Raw genomic sequence first — 16,862 nt, 5'->3', positions numbered from 1 at the left:
TGCTAGGAGGAGTTTGGGGCGTTTACTGTTTTGTCTCACGTGCTTGCATACCGAGGTAGTTGGGTCTATGAAAAGGGAATCCAAAGTGTAGCGGATGATACCTTTTGCTGCTGTGATGGTTCTGACCACCTGCTGCACACCAGGGACGGATAGGTAGCAACAGAGAGGGGGCAGAAGGCACTGCGAGTTAAATTTAATTTCAATATCCCCTGAATCTCCATTACCCAAACCCATTTGCTTGCCAATCCTGATTCCCCAAGCTATCGACATTGCAAGATACAGATCACGAAGCAACTTCATCATACCCGTGATGACTCACACCATTAAGCGCCCTCCCTGATGAGCTTGAGCATCTCTTCGCCCTTTGGCGCCAGCGTCAGGTTCTCATAGCCGTCCTGTGTGACTAGGATATCGTCCTCAATGCGCACACCACCAACGTCCCAGTACTTCTCCAACGCCGCGGTGTTGATGAACTTGCTGTGGATTGGATGGTGGAGGAAGAGGCTCTCGAGGTACTCGCGGCAGAAATAGCTGAGGGAAATTAGAGGTCATGGTTAGCACAAAGAGAATTTATCCGGAGTCCCAGGTAAAAACAAGACGCAAAAAAGGCAGGACGAATACGGGCCAGAGCGGAAAGCAGCGGGGAGTCTCTCCCTCTGGGGGAATACTTGTACTCACATGCCAGGCTCGATGGTAACCACCATATTCGGCTCCAGGCTCTCCCTCGCCGACGGCTTCTGCGCCCAAGCCGCGCCCGTGTACAAGAGCGCCACCATCTCGGGGGTCACCGCCTGCCTCTTGGGGGAGGGGACCCTTCCCGGCGGGCACCGGGTGCCTGGCGTCGTCAGCTCGCGGCGCTTCGGCTTCGGGTCCAGGATGGCGGCGGCGGGCAAGAGCAGGCCGGCGCCGCCGGAGACGTCGTGCACCTCGAGGCCGACGTGGTGGCCCAGGCCGTGGGGGAAGAAGGCGGCGACGGTGCCGGCGCGCATGATCTCCTCGAGCGTGCCGCCGCGCAGGATGCCCAGCCGCAGGAGCCCCGCGGCGGCGATGACGCACGCGAGCACGTGCAGGCTGGCGAACGCGACGCCAGGCCGCACCCGCCGGATGCACTCGGCCTGCATGCGCTCGACGATGCGGTAGATGGCGGCCGCCTCGGCGGAGAAGGCGCCCGAGACCGGGAAGGTCCGGGTGATGTCGCTGGCGTAGCACTTCCACTCGGCGCCGGCGTCGAGCACCACGAGCTGGCGGCCGGCGAGGGGCTCGTTGTTGTTGCTGTAGTGAAGCGTGCTGGCGTTGATGCCGGACGCGGCGATGACCGGGTAGGCTTGGCGTCTGGCCCCCTCGCTGGTGCAGAAGCCGACGAATACGGCCTCGAGGACGCGCTCGTTGTGGGCGCGCTTCAGGTGCCTGAGGACGGCTCGGTGGGCATAGCTCTGCGCGGGTTGGGGGAAGGGGAGGGGGAACATCAGCAATGGTAGCAGCAGGAGCGCGGAGTGGGACAGCCTACAGAAACAGCATTTGCCCGCCGGATCATGGCAACTTCGTAGTCGGACTTGATGACGCGCGCCCTCCCAATGGCGGGGGCAAGCCTTGTCGTGTCGATGCACACCGGTCCGTTGGGGTTCTCGAGCCGCGGCACCTGGTTCGGGTGTAGGGCAAAAAGGACGCTCCCGGGTTCGAGAGAAGCGAGCAGGAACTGGTCAAGAGCGCTGATGTAACGCACATCATCGACGTCCGAGGCGGCCAAGAACTGCTCCGGTGGAGGCACTCTCCCATGATAGAGAACGGTCCGCGGATCAAACTGCGGAACCCAGAGGATGAGATAATCGCGCTTGATGTCGTAAGTCGCAGCACACCCTGGGAAGTCAGCACCAGTGATGTAGTAGAAGCTGGGAAGGGGGCAGTGTTAGCTTGTAAAGCTCTCGCCTTCCGGGACCGGCATTGTAGAGTACATACTATCTGCGTTGGCGAAACTCGAAAGTCATGTCGGAATCTTCGTAGAGAATCTCGTCCTGGCCGGGCAGGTAAATCATGCCGGCACACACTCCCAGCTCCCTGGCCACCTTGCGAGCATGCGTCTTCGCTACACTCAAACTCAGCGCCCCGGCTCGACGGGATGAGCTCGACTCGGAAGAACGGGACTGACCACGCACCTGGAAACTTGCCCAGATTCTGGTGCAGCCAAAGCTGGTTCAGAGTCGGCTTGGTCCTCAGATTGCTCTCCTCTTTGGCATCTTCCTGCTCTGTCCGTGACGGAGAAGGAGGCCTGCTCTCAGTGGGCCTGCGATCACGAGTTTCCGTTAGCGGCCACGGCCACGACTTAAAAAAGCTCTCTGGTTTCAGCGGATCAGGAACGGGAATTGGCTCACAACGCATCGCGCTTGTCCACGATGACGAAGTCATGGTCATCTTCCATCTTCTTTTGCTTTGCCGATTTGTCGATGTGCTCTCTGGTAATGCTATGGTAATGCTGATGTGCTGGGCACTATTGAGTTGCTTATTGCCAGGATGCTTGACCACAGCGGTTTACACAGGACGTCTTAAATTCGGCATGCCCCGTTGTTTTGTTGGCAACGAGTCGGACAAGGAAATAATGCCCGTGAACCAGTTGTGGCTCCACGGAGAAGTTGACGAAGAGCCGCAGCGACTGCTCAATGCGAGCAAGGAATGTGTGCGCGCTGGTGGTGGTGAAAAGGTCAATTGAACGATTTAAAGATCGTTATTCCCGGTGACAAGAACAGAAATCACGGAGCGCTCTGCATATCGTTCTTCGCTCTTATACGTTCATTTAGTGCAGGAGCGAGCATCCTGGCAGAAGAGCACGCAATGGTCAGTATTGGTCGGCTATTAAGTCAGCTATTAACTAATGCCCAGCCCCTCAACTCAAGCAAAGCTTCTGGAAGCACTGCGCGGCGTGGTGCGCTTGTGGATGTCAATGCAACTTCACGAAGCCCGTTCTCTGAATGCTTGAATGCTGTGCCCCTCGTTCTACTGTGCTGCGCTCGGTGGATATGGTTAGGTAACCGACTCTACTGTGTAATACCAAGAACGAATCACATAGTAAGGGAATGACCAGGTGTTGAACTTTTGCGCCCTTCTATCAACTGCTCGACATGAAGGCGCGCCCTGTGTTTGTTGGAGGGGTTCTGGTCATAGTCCAATAGCTCATGCGGATTAGCGCGCCCCGCTAATTGACACAGGCTGCGGAGCCTCAAACCCCCCTTGAAAAGAGTGGTGGCTGTTACCATAACTGTATTTTGCTGTCTATATGAATCTGTTTCTTTGGCTCTTCATGCTGAAACATTCAGTCCGCATCGATAGCCATCGATCTCTATGTTCCTTTTTCTCACACTGTAACCCAGCTCAACTTTTGAGTGTTTCAGCTTTTCCACTAATCCAACCCCAACCCTCGATTGCTGCTGCCCTCTCTTTTCTTTTATGTCCCAACGTCTTATCCAACCCACAATGAGTTCCGTTCCGGCCGGTCTGCAATTCTTTATCCCGCGACCCAGATCGAAATCGAGATGTGAAACTGGTATCACGCATATGCCAAGATGTCCACAACCCGGTAGCCAGCCACTCCTTTCTCATATCCCGTCCTATCCGTTCCGCCTGGGGTATCAACCGGCAAATCCACTCATTCGTTGTTGTAGTCGTCTTGGAAGCAAAAAAAAAAAAAAAAAAAAAAGTCCCGCGCATGCGCATCCCAGGGCCCCCAAATCCTGATCCTCCCGCTGCGGTGGCCAACCCCATCCTCTTCCCCTCGTTCGTTCCCTGGATGCACGAGTGCGAATGACCAGGCTGGATAAGACCACCGGGTCCTTGGCACCAATGCCTGTGATGGTCGTCGGCGTTAAATGGTTGAAGGCCCCTTTCCGTCCCAGTCCCGGCGTCGGCTCGATTCGATTGCCCCCCTCTGAATCACGTCTACCGATAGCTGGTATTGCCCAGCATGTCATTCCAGTCGCCCAGGAAGTTGGGGTCTGTCAGCATGTCGTCCACCATCCCCCCCTGGTGTTGCTGGTGCTGGTGCGGGTGCTGCGGATGTTGGTGTTGGTGCTGCGCCATCTGCCGGTGCGGATGCTGCGCCTGTTGGTGGCTGTGGCTGCCGTGGTCAGATTGCAATCCGAGCATGTTGGGAGGAGAGTTGAACAACTGGGCTGCTGGGTTCAGTCCGTGCTGCGCCTGCGCCTGCGCCTGGCCTGGCTGCATGAGATACGAGGGGATGGGGTCCAGGAGCGGTCCTTCGATCCCCTCGTACATGTTCGGTATGTAAAACTGCATCGCATCGTGGGACTGGCCGGCACTGGACTGCGACGTCTGGCTGCCCTGCGGGCGGCTGCCAGGGTCTATGACCGGCTGGCTCGGGTAGGCGAAGGGGTCCTCTGAGGGGAACATCATCGCGTCCATCTTGTATAACGAGCCAACCGGACCGCCTGCGGGATGTCCCTGTTGGAATGCTTGCGTGTGCTGGTGGATTGCTCCGTGGGTGCTGCTGGGCTCAGAACTGGGCCCTGGCATCGACATGCTCATCGGCAGGATGTCCTGCAAGTTCGTGAAGTGCTGCGCTGCGAGGCCACCGCTGCCGTGCGAAAACCCAATCGTGTCGAAAGATGCTGTCCTCTGAGGGGGTGCCCGCGCCTCCCGCCGCAGCAGTCCGATCGGCGGACGGACCATCTCCTCTGACCTACGTTGGGGCAGACCGTCCGGCAGGCCTGGACGGCTTGGTAACGACGCACTTCCTGCCCTGGCTCCGTGAGCGGCAGACGGAACCGGGGCCGAGCGCTTCTTCGTGGGTGTTGGGCGTGCCGATGCTTTCCTCATCCGCTCGGGGAGCTGCTCAAAAAGTGGCTGCATACCTTGTCAGTGCCATGGTCAATGTGAACCGGGCATGTAAATTGACAGAAACTCACGTTGAGGGCGCTGGTAATTCGGTCGGCCGCCAAGCTGCGCTGCGCGAGAGTTGCGATGACGTCCCTCCCTGCCTGCGCGTCCGCCAGTATCTCGGCCGATCCCGGTTTGTCCGGGTTCTCCAGGACGAAGAAGATGAGGGATAGGATGGCAAAGAATTCAGTATACAGGATGAACCAGTAGGGGCCGATGAGCACCGCCTGCTTCTGGATCTCGATCCCGATGTGGACGATGTTGCGGGAGACGGTGATGCCCGCAGCCGCGCAGTTATAGCATCGGTCTTCGACCGTCTTGCCGGCCGACAGGCGCGGAGAAATGTAGTGAAGGAACGGCCTATAGAGCATCATCTGGACATGGGCGTATCCAAACCGGAGGAGCGTGCGAACCCTGCGCGAGCGGCCTTCAGTTAGCACGAGAAGCAACAGGCTGGAGCGCAAGGCCATAATTACCGAATCACTTCGATTGGGCCGTCATTACTCGGCCGCCAGTAGTCGGGAAGCCGCGATTGCCACTCTTGCAGCTCGCCCTCGATAGCCTGGATGCGAGAATAGTTGATCATGAAGGTGGCATTCGATTCCTCGCCCGCGGCGCCGTCCTCGACTGCCCTCATCGGGTATATATCCTTGACCACCCTAGCAAGTATTCTCATGAGGCTGTTGTGCGCATTGAAAGCCTGGAAGAAGGATGGAGTGCCTGGCGGCGGCATCCGGATCGTCTCCTTGGTGATGTACTCGTCATCCACCTCGGTCGGCAGGGGCTGGTCCACATCCTCGTCGTGGAGCAGGAGGGGGAACCCGAGAATGGCAGACACGTAGAAGTCCATTTGCCGGATGACGTGGAAGACCCGCCGCCTCGTTTCGTCCTCGATCGGGGTTATCCTGTCGTGGGGGAGGTGCCGATGCAGTCCCATCCGCAAACATGACCTCAGGGCAATTCCGAGGAAGGCGTAGCAGTCGCTGATATTGGAAGTGGCCTGCAGAAACAGAATCATGTATACAAGCCCCTGGAGCGAAGTCATGTCTCGGCATTCGGCAACGTCCTGCAGAATCAGCCGCGCAGAAGTGTAGTACTTGACTCTGGAGACGAGGGTCAGAACGGCGAACAAAGGATTGCGGCGCGCGAGGGCTCACCCTTCTTCTACAGCCGACTTGTAGGTCACAGGGGCCTCCGATACGTGGTCTTGCGAGACGTTGTAGACGCAGCCGAGAGCCAGAACCGAGTACAGCAGACCCAAGAACCTGTGGTCCTCATGGCCCCACGACTCTTGCGGCGTCGCGTATAGCTTGTCGAGCATCTCGTAGAAGGTGGGCCGATGCACGACCCGGAGAAGGCACGTGGCGCAATCCAGCGAGTAGTAGCAGAGGGTGCGGACCCTGTCGAGGGGCGGGAGATTGTAGATGGTTGAGACACTTGGGGAATGCCAGGGAGAGCCGGGCGTCGACCTTGGCGAGTCGAGGCTGAAGAGGCCAGGCGGCAGTGCCGGCCGGGGCAGGAAAGGGATGCGGTATTCGTTCCCAAGCAAAGCCTGGAAGTGCTCCTTCATGCGACGAAGGAAGACGGCACCGGACGAGCCGCCGTGGAAGTCCCATTCGCCGCTTTCCTTGAGGTCGAGCTGGCCGATCGACTCGATCATGGACATGATCTGGGCGTCTCGGCTGTCATCCTGCTGCTCTTTTGCTGCTTCTTTCCTGAGCTCCGCGGCTCGCGCTCTCGCCTTCTCCCTGTTGCGGAACTCTTGTTGGACTGCCGGATCCAGGCCGGGGTCTGTGAGGTCAACATCGGGCATGAACTTGCGCAGCAGAGCCTCGGCGCGCTGCAGCCTCGCTTCCAGCGCTTCGATGTACTGAGGTGCGGGGTTCCTGCGCCGGTTGGACGGTTTGTCGTACGTGCACTCTGCGGACCGGTCAGCGGGACGGAAGCAGGGGTAGGGGGGAAGGGTGGCGGGGGGAGAAGGAGGCCTGCGTTACCATAGCTGTACACAGAGCAGTGGGTACAGGGCTGATGGCCGTCGCATTTGATCTTCTTCCGGCGGCACTCGTCGCACGCCCTCGTCACCCTGCGACGTTTCTGCAGGGGCATGCTCGGCGCGTGGGCCGACCTGTCCTGCACCCCGGAAGCATCCTCGGACTCGGGCTTGACGGAGGCTCGCGCCGGTGATCTGGCGCTCTCGGACCGCAAGGCAAGCTCGTCCTGGGACACGTCGGCGGACTCGTCGTCGGACATATCAGGCGTCGTGCCGGACCCACTGGTCTTGGGCGCAACGGCGGCCGTCCTCGTCGTGCTGCTGGCTCGACGACCAGGCGGCGGCCGCGAGGAAGGCCGGCCGGGGCGGGCAGGGCTGCCCTCAGCAACCGGGTCCGGCATGGCTGTGCGCCGGGCGTAAATAGGTGGGGTTATCACGGAGGGACCTCTGGCTTCGCCTCCGTGCAGATTTGTTGATGCCCGATCTCACCCAAGTTTGATGTCAGGTCCTTGCTCGCATCTCTGGCGATGAGGAAGCATCAAGCACGCAGCAGCCAGAAGCCCCGTGAGGTTCGGTCGTCAGGGTGAGAGCCGGACCGCGGCTGGAGAGATATGGTAACTTCCAAACTCGGGCGCGCAATCCACGGCAGGCCCTCGGTTCCCAAGATGGGGAGGGGGTGATTTTACGGAGCAATGACCTTTTCCCGTTCGAGTCGACACCCTGTCCTGAGGGACCCCGAGAGCCAGTACCCCCCGGGGCCGGCTCCGCTTGGAAGCGCTAGGATGGCACCCGAGCGGTGGGCAAGCAGGGAAGAAGGTAGCGGTGCAACGCGGGCGAACTCGCAGAAGGGCAGCCAGAGGTGAGAACGCGACAGAAGTACACAGTACAAACTGTCCGAGAATCCCAGTCTCTCTGCAGATGGTGGGTCCCGCCGTCGGCAAGGACCCTTCGGCGGGCCGGTGAGCGAGCGGCCGGGGAGGGGGAGGGGAAGGGGAAGGGGGGCGGAGGCGCCGGCGCCGACTCGGGGGGCGGGGGCGATCGCAAGGCGAAATGGGCGTGGATGAAGAGAGAACGGGGACTAACTAAATAATGATATAGATAGCTCGAAAAAGGCAAGTGATCAGAAGAGAGCTATCATGGTAGAAAGGAACGGGTTTGAGGTTTACTCGGTCCAGCACGCGGGCCCAAGCTGAATACGAGGAGGCGTTTCTGGGTGATAGAACGGTAAAACAGACAGCAGCGCAGCTCCAGTTGGGACGGGAGTCGACAAGCCCAGCAATCACCGCGCTGTGGTTGGGTCGGCTGCTGTGGAAGAAGGGTTGGAACTTGTGGAGAAGCTACCTCCACAAGTTACTGTCCGGCTTGTATGTACAGTTAGCGTGTGTATACGCCTATCGGCGAGCCTTGCGCTGGGGTTCGGTTGCGAATCATTCGTTACTTCGCTGCGTTGTAACTCCTCGCTCCTCGGAGGAGCCCCGGGCTCCGCGACTGTGGGATCCGACCCTGCTGCACTTGCCAGCTACATGACGCATGGATGCCGCGCGAGCCCACGGCGGCGGATGGGGACAACCTTGAAACCCCGACCGGGGCCGACTCGGTTGCCTCCCATTATAGTGTACACTAGTTACACTAATCCTGGTGCCTTTGGGGCCTCGTTGATGCGGTCGGACTGCACAAGGGTGGTTCCCAGTTACGGCGGCATGGGCGGGAAAATGTGGCATTTCAAACTGAACAGCAGTTCGGCATTGGCAGACTCGGGTATTCTGCACCTTCGCTTCCCAGGCTCAGGCGTCCTTGGACCTTCCATGCGTATTCTGCTGCAGGCGACGAGCCTCAGGGACCTTGCGAGCCCACCCGCGCAGTCTGTTGGTTCTGACTCGTGCAAGCCCCAGCGTCCAGTGTCCAGCGTCACGGGCGCCGGTCCCCGGCTATATTCCCGGGCCGGGAGGTGGAGCGCGAGGAACAGGAATGGCGCATTCAATGGAACATGCAGAATTCCCGCTGATGGTCACCCCGGCGGACAGTGCTGGGGGCATCCTGTGGGCCCGCCGTGCAGAACACCGTGCAGAGCGCATCATGGGAGGGCTCAACCGAGCAAAGTGGCCTCTTGTGAAGGAGCGGGGAACCGTGGTAGGCACAGTGGAACCCGCATTGGAAGCGCCAACGGGTCCAAGTAGGCGAGTAGTCGAAACCGGGAATGCGTACAGTCCTGTTTGGTGTAACACTATTCCGTACTGGGGCGACATTGCGTTGAATACGGAATATTTCCAGCAGCAACCCGCAGCGGCCCAGCAATTTGTTGACAAACCGCATTTAAAGTGTGCAGGGCGTGCAGTGAGCCATGGGAAACTCGCATTGGGGATCTCGAAAGGGTGGGGAAGCCACTGCAGCGCAAGACGGCGCTAGAGGGCTTGGCCTACGTCAATGCACATCTCTTGGCGCCCGCTAACCCCAGCCAAGCATGGCAAGGGTCCAAAATCAGTTCATTTTGTATTTGTGGTCCATAGTGTACAGTACACACACAGTAAGTTACGGGATAACTAACTTACGTTACCTTCCAACCAACGGAGATGGATGGGGTCCGAGAGCCGACTTTTTTTTTCCTGGTCTCTGCTCAGGGGCTTGCCCACTTGCCCTGTAGACATTGTACATACCAGAGATGCTCTTTGCCCATTTTAGTACTGAACGTAGGCTTACCGCAAGCCATATAATGCTTGCTTTGCCTTAGGTCAGACCAGAGAACAAGAGAAAAAGCCAAGGCGGAAGTGGGATAAAGAGAGAAAGAAGAATAGGGAAGCGTAATCAAGGAAATTCACAATGATACCCGTAGCAAAACGCCAAGAGAAGAGTGTGTGCACTATGTACACTAACATCTTGCTCTTAAAAAAGCAGCCAATTAACAGTTAACGCTAGATCCTTCCGAGAGGTCCAAGAGACCACGGTAGTATGGTGGTGTAGCACTGTTGTGTCCCCCTGGGGATGGTCCTGGATAGACAGCAAAAGGTTGTGATCCCTTCGGAAATCCGATTCGCGCTCGGTTAGTGAACGTATTCCTCAAATCATTTTTGACGGTTGTCGCCCCCTGCAGTGTTCATACATATGTAGTATATATAGCAGCTTGCTTCCAGATTGGAGATTCCGGAGGTTGGGCCCGGCTTTTTGAAGCGGGGTGACTTGCCCGTCTGCCGCCCCAGTGCGGCTTTCGTGGTGCACCGAACAGAAACACCGAGACAGATCCGACGGCGTGGATCTCACCTCTCCTGTGGCTGGCCGGGGTCGGTCAGCCTTGCACAGTTCACACAGTATTGCACATTGGGTCGATCTTGCGGGTGCTCCGAACTTTCCGTTCAGAAGCTTGTGCAAGGGGAACCTTGGAAACCGATCGGCTGAAATCCATGCGGGAGCATCGTCTTTGATCCCAGCCTCGCCGTGTCCAAGAGTACGCGAGAGAGCCGTCTGAGCGGATTGACGCCCGTGTCATTGCCACCGCGTGCCGAAAACTGCGAGCACTGCCCTACACATCCTCCAAGGGATGTGGGTGGTCAGGGTGATGTACTGCTCTGTCGGCCAAATGCTGGTGGTTTGCAGACTGGATGAGGGAGAAATGCTGTAGCCCCACTCTTGACTTCTGTGTGCGGAACACAGCGGTACCTTCGTTACCCCAGCATCCAGCTGGCTACCTGCCTCTGCCATGACCTCCCATGTGGTCTTTCAGCCTTATCAAGCTTCCCCAGTTCGCAGCCTCGTACAGCACAACGCGCATCGACTTACTTGACAAAGGACAAAATGGCAGATCCCCTGCTTAATTTCTTCACTCTCATGGAGAACCAAGTTGGTGTCATTGTCAGAGGTTGGTGAATTGGCGATTTGGCGCCCCGCCTAACCGCGCCATTGCTCCCAACGCCAAACCAGTCTGCAACGAGCAACTGACCCCAGGTTCTGACGCGCAGATCCACCGAGATTCGACCTCGATCTTTACATCCAAAACTACAAAGGTGAGACTGCAGTCTCGCTTTGCGGAGCTTGTTTGCTGATCCCGGCGCAGGTCGCACCCGGTTCGACCGCCTGTTCCTCATCGGACGCAGCTCGGTGCCGTTGTGCGTCGATGCCTTGAAGGCAGCCGTCGCCGAAGCCAAGCGGGGCAAAGATACGCAGAGATACAGGGAAGCGGTCGAGTGTCTGCGCATTGCGGCGCCGTCGGAGCCACTAGCGACCCTTGATCAGGCGTGGCTCGAAGCCCAGGAGATGGCCAACCACATGGAGACCACTCGGCTGTTGACCGAACTGAAGGGATACAAGAATAACCTGATTAAAGAGAGTATCAGGGTTCGTCTCGCCCATGCCTGAGGAGTGTGACGCTTCGCTGACGACAGGCTACTGCGACCTTGCACAGATGGGCAATGAAGACCTCGGCAAGCACCTTGAAAGCATCGGCGACCTCAATGCGGCATCCGAGACATACGCCAAGATGAGGCCTGACGTGAGCACCACAAAGCAGTTAGTTGACGTGGGAAAGCACCTAGTCCGGGTCTCTATACAGCGGCGCGAATGGGGCATGGTCAGCGCCCACCTCAGCAAGTTGGGGGCTGCTCATCGCGGGGAGGAAGAGAAGGCCGTCCAATCCTACCTCGAGGTCGCGCAGGGAATCGCCCTCCTCGGACAGGAGAAGTACAAGGAGGCAGCACTCAGCTTTCTCGCCGTCGACTCCGGCGTCTCGGGTTCGAGCTACAACGAGCTCGCCAGCCAAAGCGATGTCGCCGTCTATGGCGGCCTTCTTGCTCTGGCATCCATGGACCGGGACGAGTTGCAGACCTGCGTGCTCGATAACACGCGGTTCCGAGCCCTCCTGGAGCATGCGCCGCACATTAGGCGTGCCGTTGCGCAGTTTGTCGCCGGCAGGTACTCGGCCTGTATCGCCACTCTCGAGTCCTACCGGCCGGACTATCTCCTCGATCTCTACCTCCAAAAGCACGTCGGGAACATCTACTCGCAAATCCGGAGCAAATGCATCACCCAGTACCTGATCCCCTTCTCCTGCGTCAGCTTGGACACCATGAGCAAAGCCTTCGGCGGCGCTGAACAGCCCATCGAAGACCTGCTGGCCGACATGATTCGGTCCGGCGCACTCGCGGCTCGGATTGACACCATCGACAAGGTAAGGGAGACGGGCGCCGCCGGTTTATAGCTCGGAGACATGACTGATCCCTTCTCCAGCTCGTTACGACCCGGTCTGCCAATCCCAGAGCGCAGATGCAGGATTCGGTGCTCCAGGCCGCAGAGAATTACGAGAAGCAGGCGCTCGATCGTCTCCGGAGGATGGGACTTGCCGCGGCGGATCTTGAGCTTAAAGGCAGCAAAAAGCTAGGGCCCCACGGCTTCGCCAGCCAAAGCGACTTGCTGATGGAGGAAACGCTGAGTTGAGACAGCCGCTGACCGGTGGGATGGTGGTGACGAGACTGGCTTGAATCACTCCCTTGGCATTGCATTGCGGAGAAGGGCAGAAGGCGCTTTGGCGGCATACAGACAGATCCGGTGGTTATTGGTTGGGTCATGGGAAGGGCGGAGGTAATGAATGAAGATGCCTAGGTGCACAGACGCATGTGATCCGGCCGAGGTGACCAAGTACCTAAGACGATGAGACACGATTATGAAGCGGCTATGCCTTTGGAACAGGTCAAGAGTAAGCATTCGGTGCCGAAGGCCTTGCAAGTGCCGAGTTCGAGAAATAAAGCCGCTATTTGATGGGTATCATAGTGTAACTACGTAGGTTTTGCTCTTCCGGTTCTCGCGTCTCAGCCCTCAGCCCATCAACTGCCGCACATCCTCGGGCGGCCAGCGGACCTGGGCAAAAGTCAAGCACCGCTTGATGCTCTGCAGGTACTTGCGCGTGACCTCGCTGCCCATGATGTGGCCCCGCTCGCCGTCATGAAGCTTCTCGCGGGCGCTGCGCTCGTGGATGCCCACCATGGTGACACCAATAGGCCACGCCGCCTTGCCGATGCTCAAGCGCAGGTACCCATCATTGGCATCGACGTAGCGCCGCTCCTGCGCCGCCTTGACGATCTCGACGATGGCCTCGAGGATGCTCTCGTCCAAGTCCCCCTGCTCAAACTTACGGAACAGGGGCCTCATCGTCTCCTTGCTCGATACCATGGCGCGCTGCGCCGCCTGGCCGGCGAACGTGTCCGCGTTGTTCTCCCGCGCCAGCGCCGCCTCCCATTCGCGCAGCACCATGTTGAAGTACGACGCCAGCTGCCGGAAGAGGTACCGCCGCGCCTTCTTGTCCGACGCAGGCGGCAGCTTGTCAGGCACCTTCATGTCCTTCTCCTCGACCGGCGCTAACGACGTCGGGATCGGGCCCGCCGCGGCGGCCGCCCCGCCCCTGGCCGCGCGCCGGTACCGTCTCACCCTCGCCGCGTGGCTCTCACCAAACAGCACCGCCGGCTCGCCCAACTGCCTCAACTTGGCGACCAGCTCCGCCTCCGGAATATCCCCATCGTGCCCTTCACCACCACCAACACCACCAACAAAATCCTCCTCCCCCTCCTCCTCCTCGTCGGCACTCTGCCCCCGGCCGCGCCCCTCCCCATCCGCCGCGGGCGGCGCGGAGGGCGGCACCTCCGGCAGACCCAACCTCTTCCGCCGCGCCCGCTCCTCGGCCGCCTCCCGCGCCGCGCGCCGCGCCCGGCTCTCCTCCGCCAGCCGCCGCCGCTTCTCCTCGCGCGCGCGCGCCTCCTGCGCCGCCTCCTCCTCCCGCCGCCGCTTCTCCGCCGCCCGCGCCGCCCGCTCCTCCTCCCGCGCCTTCTGCTCCGCTAGGTAGGCCGCCTCCCGCGCGGCCTCGGCTTCGCGCCGGGAGATGTATTTCGGCGGGGCGGTGGGGGCAGCCGGGGTCGGTGAGGGGGAGGCGGTGGTGGTGGTGGGAGGAGAGGCGCCTTTTGCTTTGGCGATTTCTTTGGACATGAGCGAGGCGAAATCCATTTTTATTCCTTTTGCGGGCGCGGGTTTGCTCGATGGGACGGGGTTTGCAAGTCGAATAGGTTAGCGGAGTATCTTAGGCTGGGTACGACAGGTAGTTGGTTGATTGATGACGTTCTTGGGCGGTGTTTGATCGATGGAAAGGAATCGGGCGGGTTTAGAAAGGCGTGGCGGCCGACGGTGTTCTGGAAGCTGGGCGGGAGGGGCCCGCTAAAATGCGGCTGGAGCCGCAGCCCAGTCACTAACAACCAACCCCGGGTCCTGCACAACGGGAGTGCTGTGGGCCGGCTGATGCGCAGGATAGGTGCTCGAGACAGACGCGGCAACCCATGCTCGTGGCAGTTCGCGACTTCGAACTGCTCGGCCAGGCCAGCCTTGTCTTTTACACAACAGTTCAACTTCAGTTCTTGAATTTCCAGAGACATCTGGTGGATCTCGCGCTCTCTAAGATTTGAGCATCCGGGCTTATTTCATCCACATTGACCCCCTTTACCAACCAATTACCATAGTAGATGTTATCGCCATGAGCACGGCTGAGCTGAGGCGGGACGAGTCGCCGCCGTTCCTCGTGAAGCTCTTTTACAGGACAGGCGCATTCCACAGGTACACGCGACTCCTTTATGCTCGCCGTGGGCTCGACGGTTGCTTACCCTGCCAGACCAGATGAATTCAACACGCCATCGCTTCCCCCACACCTCTCCATCCACACATGGAAGAACTGCACGCTCACCGAGCTCTCTCACCACATGGTGGATGCCTCACCCCGGATCCTTCCGGACCCCGCGGTCGGCACGCGCCTTGCCTTCCGTCTCATCTACGCCGACACGCGTGACAGGATGGACCGTCCACCACGCTACGTTGTCAAGGACCTGGGAAGCGTCGTATTAGGCGCTGGAGGGCCCGGCGCCGGTCCCGATGAGGGGGTGCCGGCGGACGAGCCTGGCGAGGGCGACGGCGCCAAGACGCTGGCGGATGCCAGGTTCATGACCGGAGACTACATCAGCTGCGCCATTTTGCCGCCCGACGAGCTCACCGGCGACGTGACCCCAGCGAGCAGCGCGAGGATGGGCCGCGGGGCTGGCGTCGGGGAGGCGACGGGTCTCATGGGTGCTCCGCCACCGCCTCCCCCAGCGAGGCACAGGGACTATGGGCCGCCGGGGGCTGCACGCGGGAGGGCGTTCGGAAGAGGCGGTTCAAGGGGTTATGGCGGCGGGAGATATCGTGACCGGGACGGTCCGTTTGGGAGGGGGAGTGGGGGGATACCGGAAGGAGAGTGGAGAAGGGGTTATATAGACCCTGACGAGCCTCAAGAAAGCGACCGATGGGGACGATGATATTTTTGCGTCGAGGGGACTCGTGCTGCGGTCCAGGCTGGGAAAAATATAATTGTCGGCTAAGCGGCTTACCTGCTGCTTCGAAGCAGGAGGACGGTGGAGAATTGCGAGACATGCAGATTCTCTTGAGATGCGGCGCCCGAGCAAGATGGCCCAATGGAAGCGTATCAGGTCGCAGGAATCTCCAGGTGAGTATGGCGGGACTTCAGAGCCTGCGACCAAGCTGCTGGTTCAAAGTATAGTGAAAATATGGTTAGGAGCCACGATTGCCAATGCAGAACATCACAATGGCAGCGAAGGTGGAGATCCCACGAGCACTAATCCTTCCATGGGACTGTCGGGGGACGGGAAGAAGGTCAATGTTCACGGAGTGGACGGCAACGTGCGAACCCGGCCCCTCCAACGAAGATTCTCGAACTGCCGACAACAACCATACTCAGAAACAAGGTGGTATAACATGTGGCTGCGGGTCTCCCAATTCCCGTGTTTAAGGACCGCGCAGCTTATCTACAATCCCCCTCCGTCGACCCCATCACTACCGCCCATCTGCCCCCTTAACGCTCCGAGATGATATCGCCCCTCCGCTTCGCCCGCAGATCCCACAGACCCTTCATGGAACCAAGTCAGCACCACCTTCCCTAGCCTCGCCCATCGAAGCCCCCAATAACTCGAAGCTCCTTCACCATCCGGCCTGGGGGGTCGGGGAGGAAGCACTCACATCGGTCTTGTAACCCAAGTACCCAATGATGCCCGGAACCACCACGACGTACATGAACGTGATGCCCGCCGTCCGCCTGGTCCACCGGAAGTACTTGTACCGGTTTTGGATCATGTCTGCGGCGCGCACACGGCGGTCAGCGTCGCACTTCCCACGAGTGCCTCAGCGGCGCGCATTCGTTTGGGTGGTTGGCCCATTCCCCAGTGCGACTGGGGAGGGAAGGGGAGGTGGGTGTCTATGCAAAAAAAGAGCATCGATTTGACGTACTCCCGAGCCGGACCAGGGCCGGGTCCATGGCCATCTCTGTTCGAGTTCACGCAGTTAGCCGGATGAATGTCCCCATTGTTCGCGGAGGGAGACCAATCGAAGCGGGGATTCGGAGGAGGCGCACTGTAATGCGGTAGGCCAGCCATCTTGAAGCGTGGAGCGTCGTCGTCTCGCGGGCTAGAGCGGAATTGGCTGTCGTGCGATGCAGCGTGGCTTCACGGGCGAGTTCGAGGTTCGGTGCTGGAGCTTCGCGAGGTGCCGTCTGTCGGTGGTCTTGGCGTCGAGAGCTGATCATGGTGGGGCGCGGACGCTCGGTCACGTGCAGCAGGCGTCTCCCCAATCAGGCCGGAGTCTCACTAACTTACACTACCCCACCAGTCCGATTCAACTTGGACCAACTCGGGCTTGTTGCGTGTGGATTTGATCTTCAATTGGGGATACACGTGCACCACTCCTGATCTACGGATTAGTACTCCGTACTCCTGAACTGGCGCTCAGAGCCGTGTCAAGCTGTTCTTCTGCTTCCGTACTCTTTCATTGCACCAATCCCTGTCAACTGATCAATAGCAACTGCCGGATCATGGCATTCCTGCTGCTGGCGTTCCGTAAGGTTTCTCAAACAGGTAGGTACCTAGGTAGATATCTACACTGGAGGAATCGAGTTCACCGAGTATGGCTGGCTCTTCAAACTTCC

At 59.3% G+C, this 16,862-nt stretch overlaps 6 protein-coding genes across 6 annotated transcripts; 2 read left to right on the top strand and 4 right to left on the bottom strand.

Annotated features, from left to right (window-relative positions):
* Positions 1 to 109: 109 nt before the first annotated feature.
* Positions 110 to 2,881, bottom strand: THITE_2119407 (uncharacterized protein). Its single transcript, XM_003655524.1, has 6 exons — positions 2,370 to 2,881; positions 2,154 to 2,281; positions 1,957 to 2,083; positions 1,508 to 1,889; positions 679 to 1,433; positions 110 to 531 (listed from the first exon to the last, which is right to left on the bottom strand). Exons 1-6 carry the CDS (start codon positions 2,414 to 2,416, stop codon positions 324 to 326), a joined length of 1,647 nt encoding a protein of 548 aa, XP_003655572.1. The 5' UTR covers positions 2,417 to 2,881; the 3' UTR covers positions 110 to 323.
* A 959-nt stretch (positions 2,882 to 3,840) lies between these two features.
* THITE_2119402 (uncharacterized protein) lies at positions 3,841 to 6,128 on the bottom strand. The gene is made up of 3 exons (XM_003655523.1): positions 5,361 to 6,128; positions 4,914 to 5,298; positions 3,841 to 4,851 (listed from the first exon to the last, which is right to left on the bottom strand). The coding sequence occupies exons 1-3, from the start codon at positions 5,927 to 5,929 to the stop codon at positions 3,928 to 3,930; spliced, it is 1,878 nt and encodes a 625-aa protein (XP_003655571.1). The 5' UTR covers positions 5,930 to 6,128; the 3' UTR covers positions 3,841 to 3,927.
* Positions 6,129 to 10,660: 4,532 nt separating this feature from the next.
* Positions 10,661 to 12,472, top strand: THITE_134572 (uncharacterized protein; the record flags this gene model as incomplete). Its single annotated transcript, XM_003655522.1, has 4 exons — positions 10,661 to 10,728; positions 10,897 to 11,200; positions 11,268 to 12,029; positions 12,089 to 12,472. 4 exons carry the CDS (start codon positions 10,661 to 10,663, stop codon positions 12,293 to 12,295), a joined length of 1,341 nt encoding a protein of 446 aa, XP_003655570.1. The 3' UTR covers positions 12,296 to 12,472.
* A 201-nt stretch (positions 12,473 to 12,673) lies between these two features.
* Positions 12,674 to 13,852, bottom strand: THITE_2090735 (uncharacterized protein; the record flags this gene model as incomplete). Its single annotated transcript, XM_003655521.1, has 1 exon — positions 12,674 to 13,852. One exon carries the CDS (start codon positions 13,850 to 13,852, stop codon positions 12,674 to 12,676), a length of 1,179 nt encoding a protein of 392 aa, XP_003655569.1.
* A 233-nt stretch (positions 13,853 to 14,085) lies between these two features.
* Positions 14,086 to 15,319, top strand: THITE_2119395 (uncharacterized protein). The gene is made up of 2 exons (XM_003655520.1): positions 14,086 to 14,452; positions 14,508 to 15,319. Exons 1-2 carry the CDS (start codon positions 14,373 to 14,375, stop codon positions 15,181 to 15,183), a joined length of 756 nt encoding a protein of 251 aa, XP_003655568.1. The 5' UTR covers positions 14,086 to 14,372; the 3' UTR covers positions 15,184 to 15,319.
* A 418-nt stretch (positions 15,320 to 15,737) lies between these two features.
* On the bottom strand, positions 15,738 to 16,202 carry THITE_2052515 (uncharacterized protein; the record flags this gene model as incomplete). Its single annotated transcript, XM_003655519.1, has 3 exons — positions 15,738 to 15,791; positions 15,902 to 16,017; positions 16,169 to 16,202. The coding sequence occupies 3 exons, from the start codon at positions 16,200 to 16,202 to the stop codon at positions 15,738 to 15,740; spliced, it is 204 nt and encodes a 67-aa protein (XP_003655567.1).
* Positions 16,203 to 16,862: the final 660 nt, after the last annotated feature.

The sequence above is a fragment of the Thermothielavioides terrestris genome, chromosome 4, assembly GCF_000226115.1.
Source record: "Thermothielavioides terrestris NRRL 8126 chromosome 4, complete sequence".
Classification (NCBI taxonomy): Eukaryota; Fungi; Ascomycota; class Sordariomycetes; order Sordariales; family Chaetomiaceae; genus Thermothielavioides; species Thermothielavioides terrestris.
The sequence above is the reverse complement of the archived record's forward strand: the minus strand, read 5'-3'. Positions and strand labels throughout refer to the sequence as shown.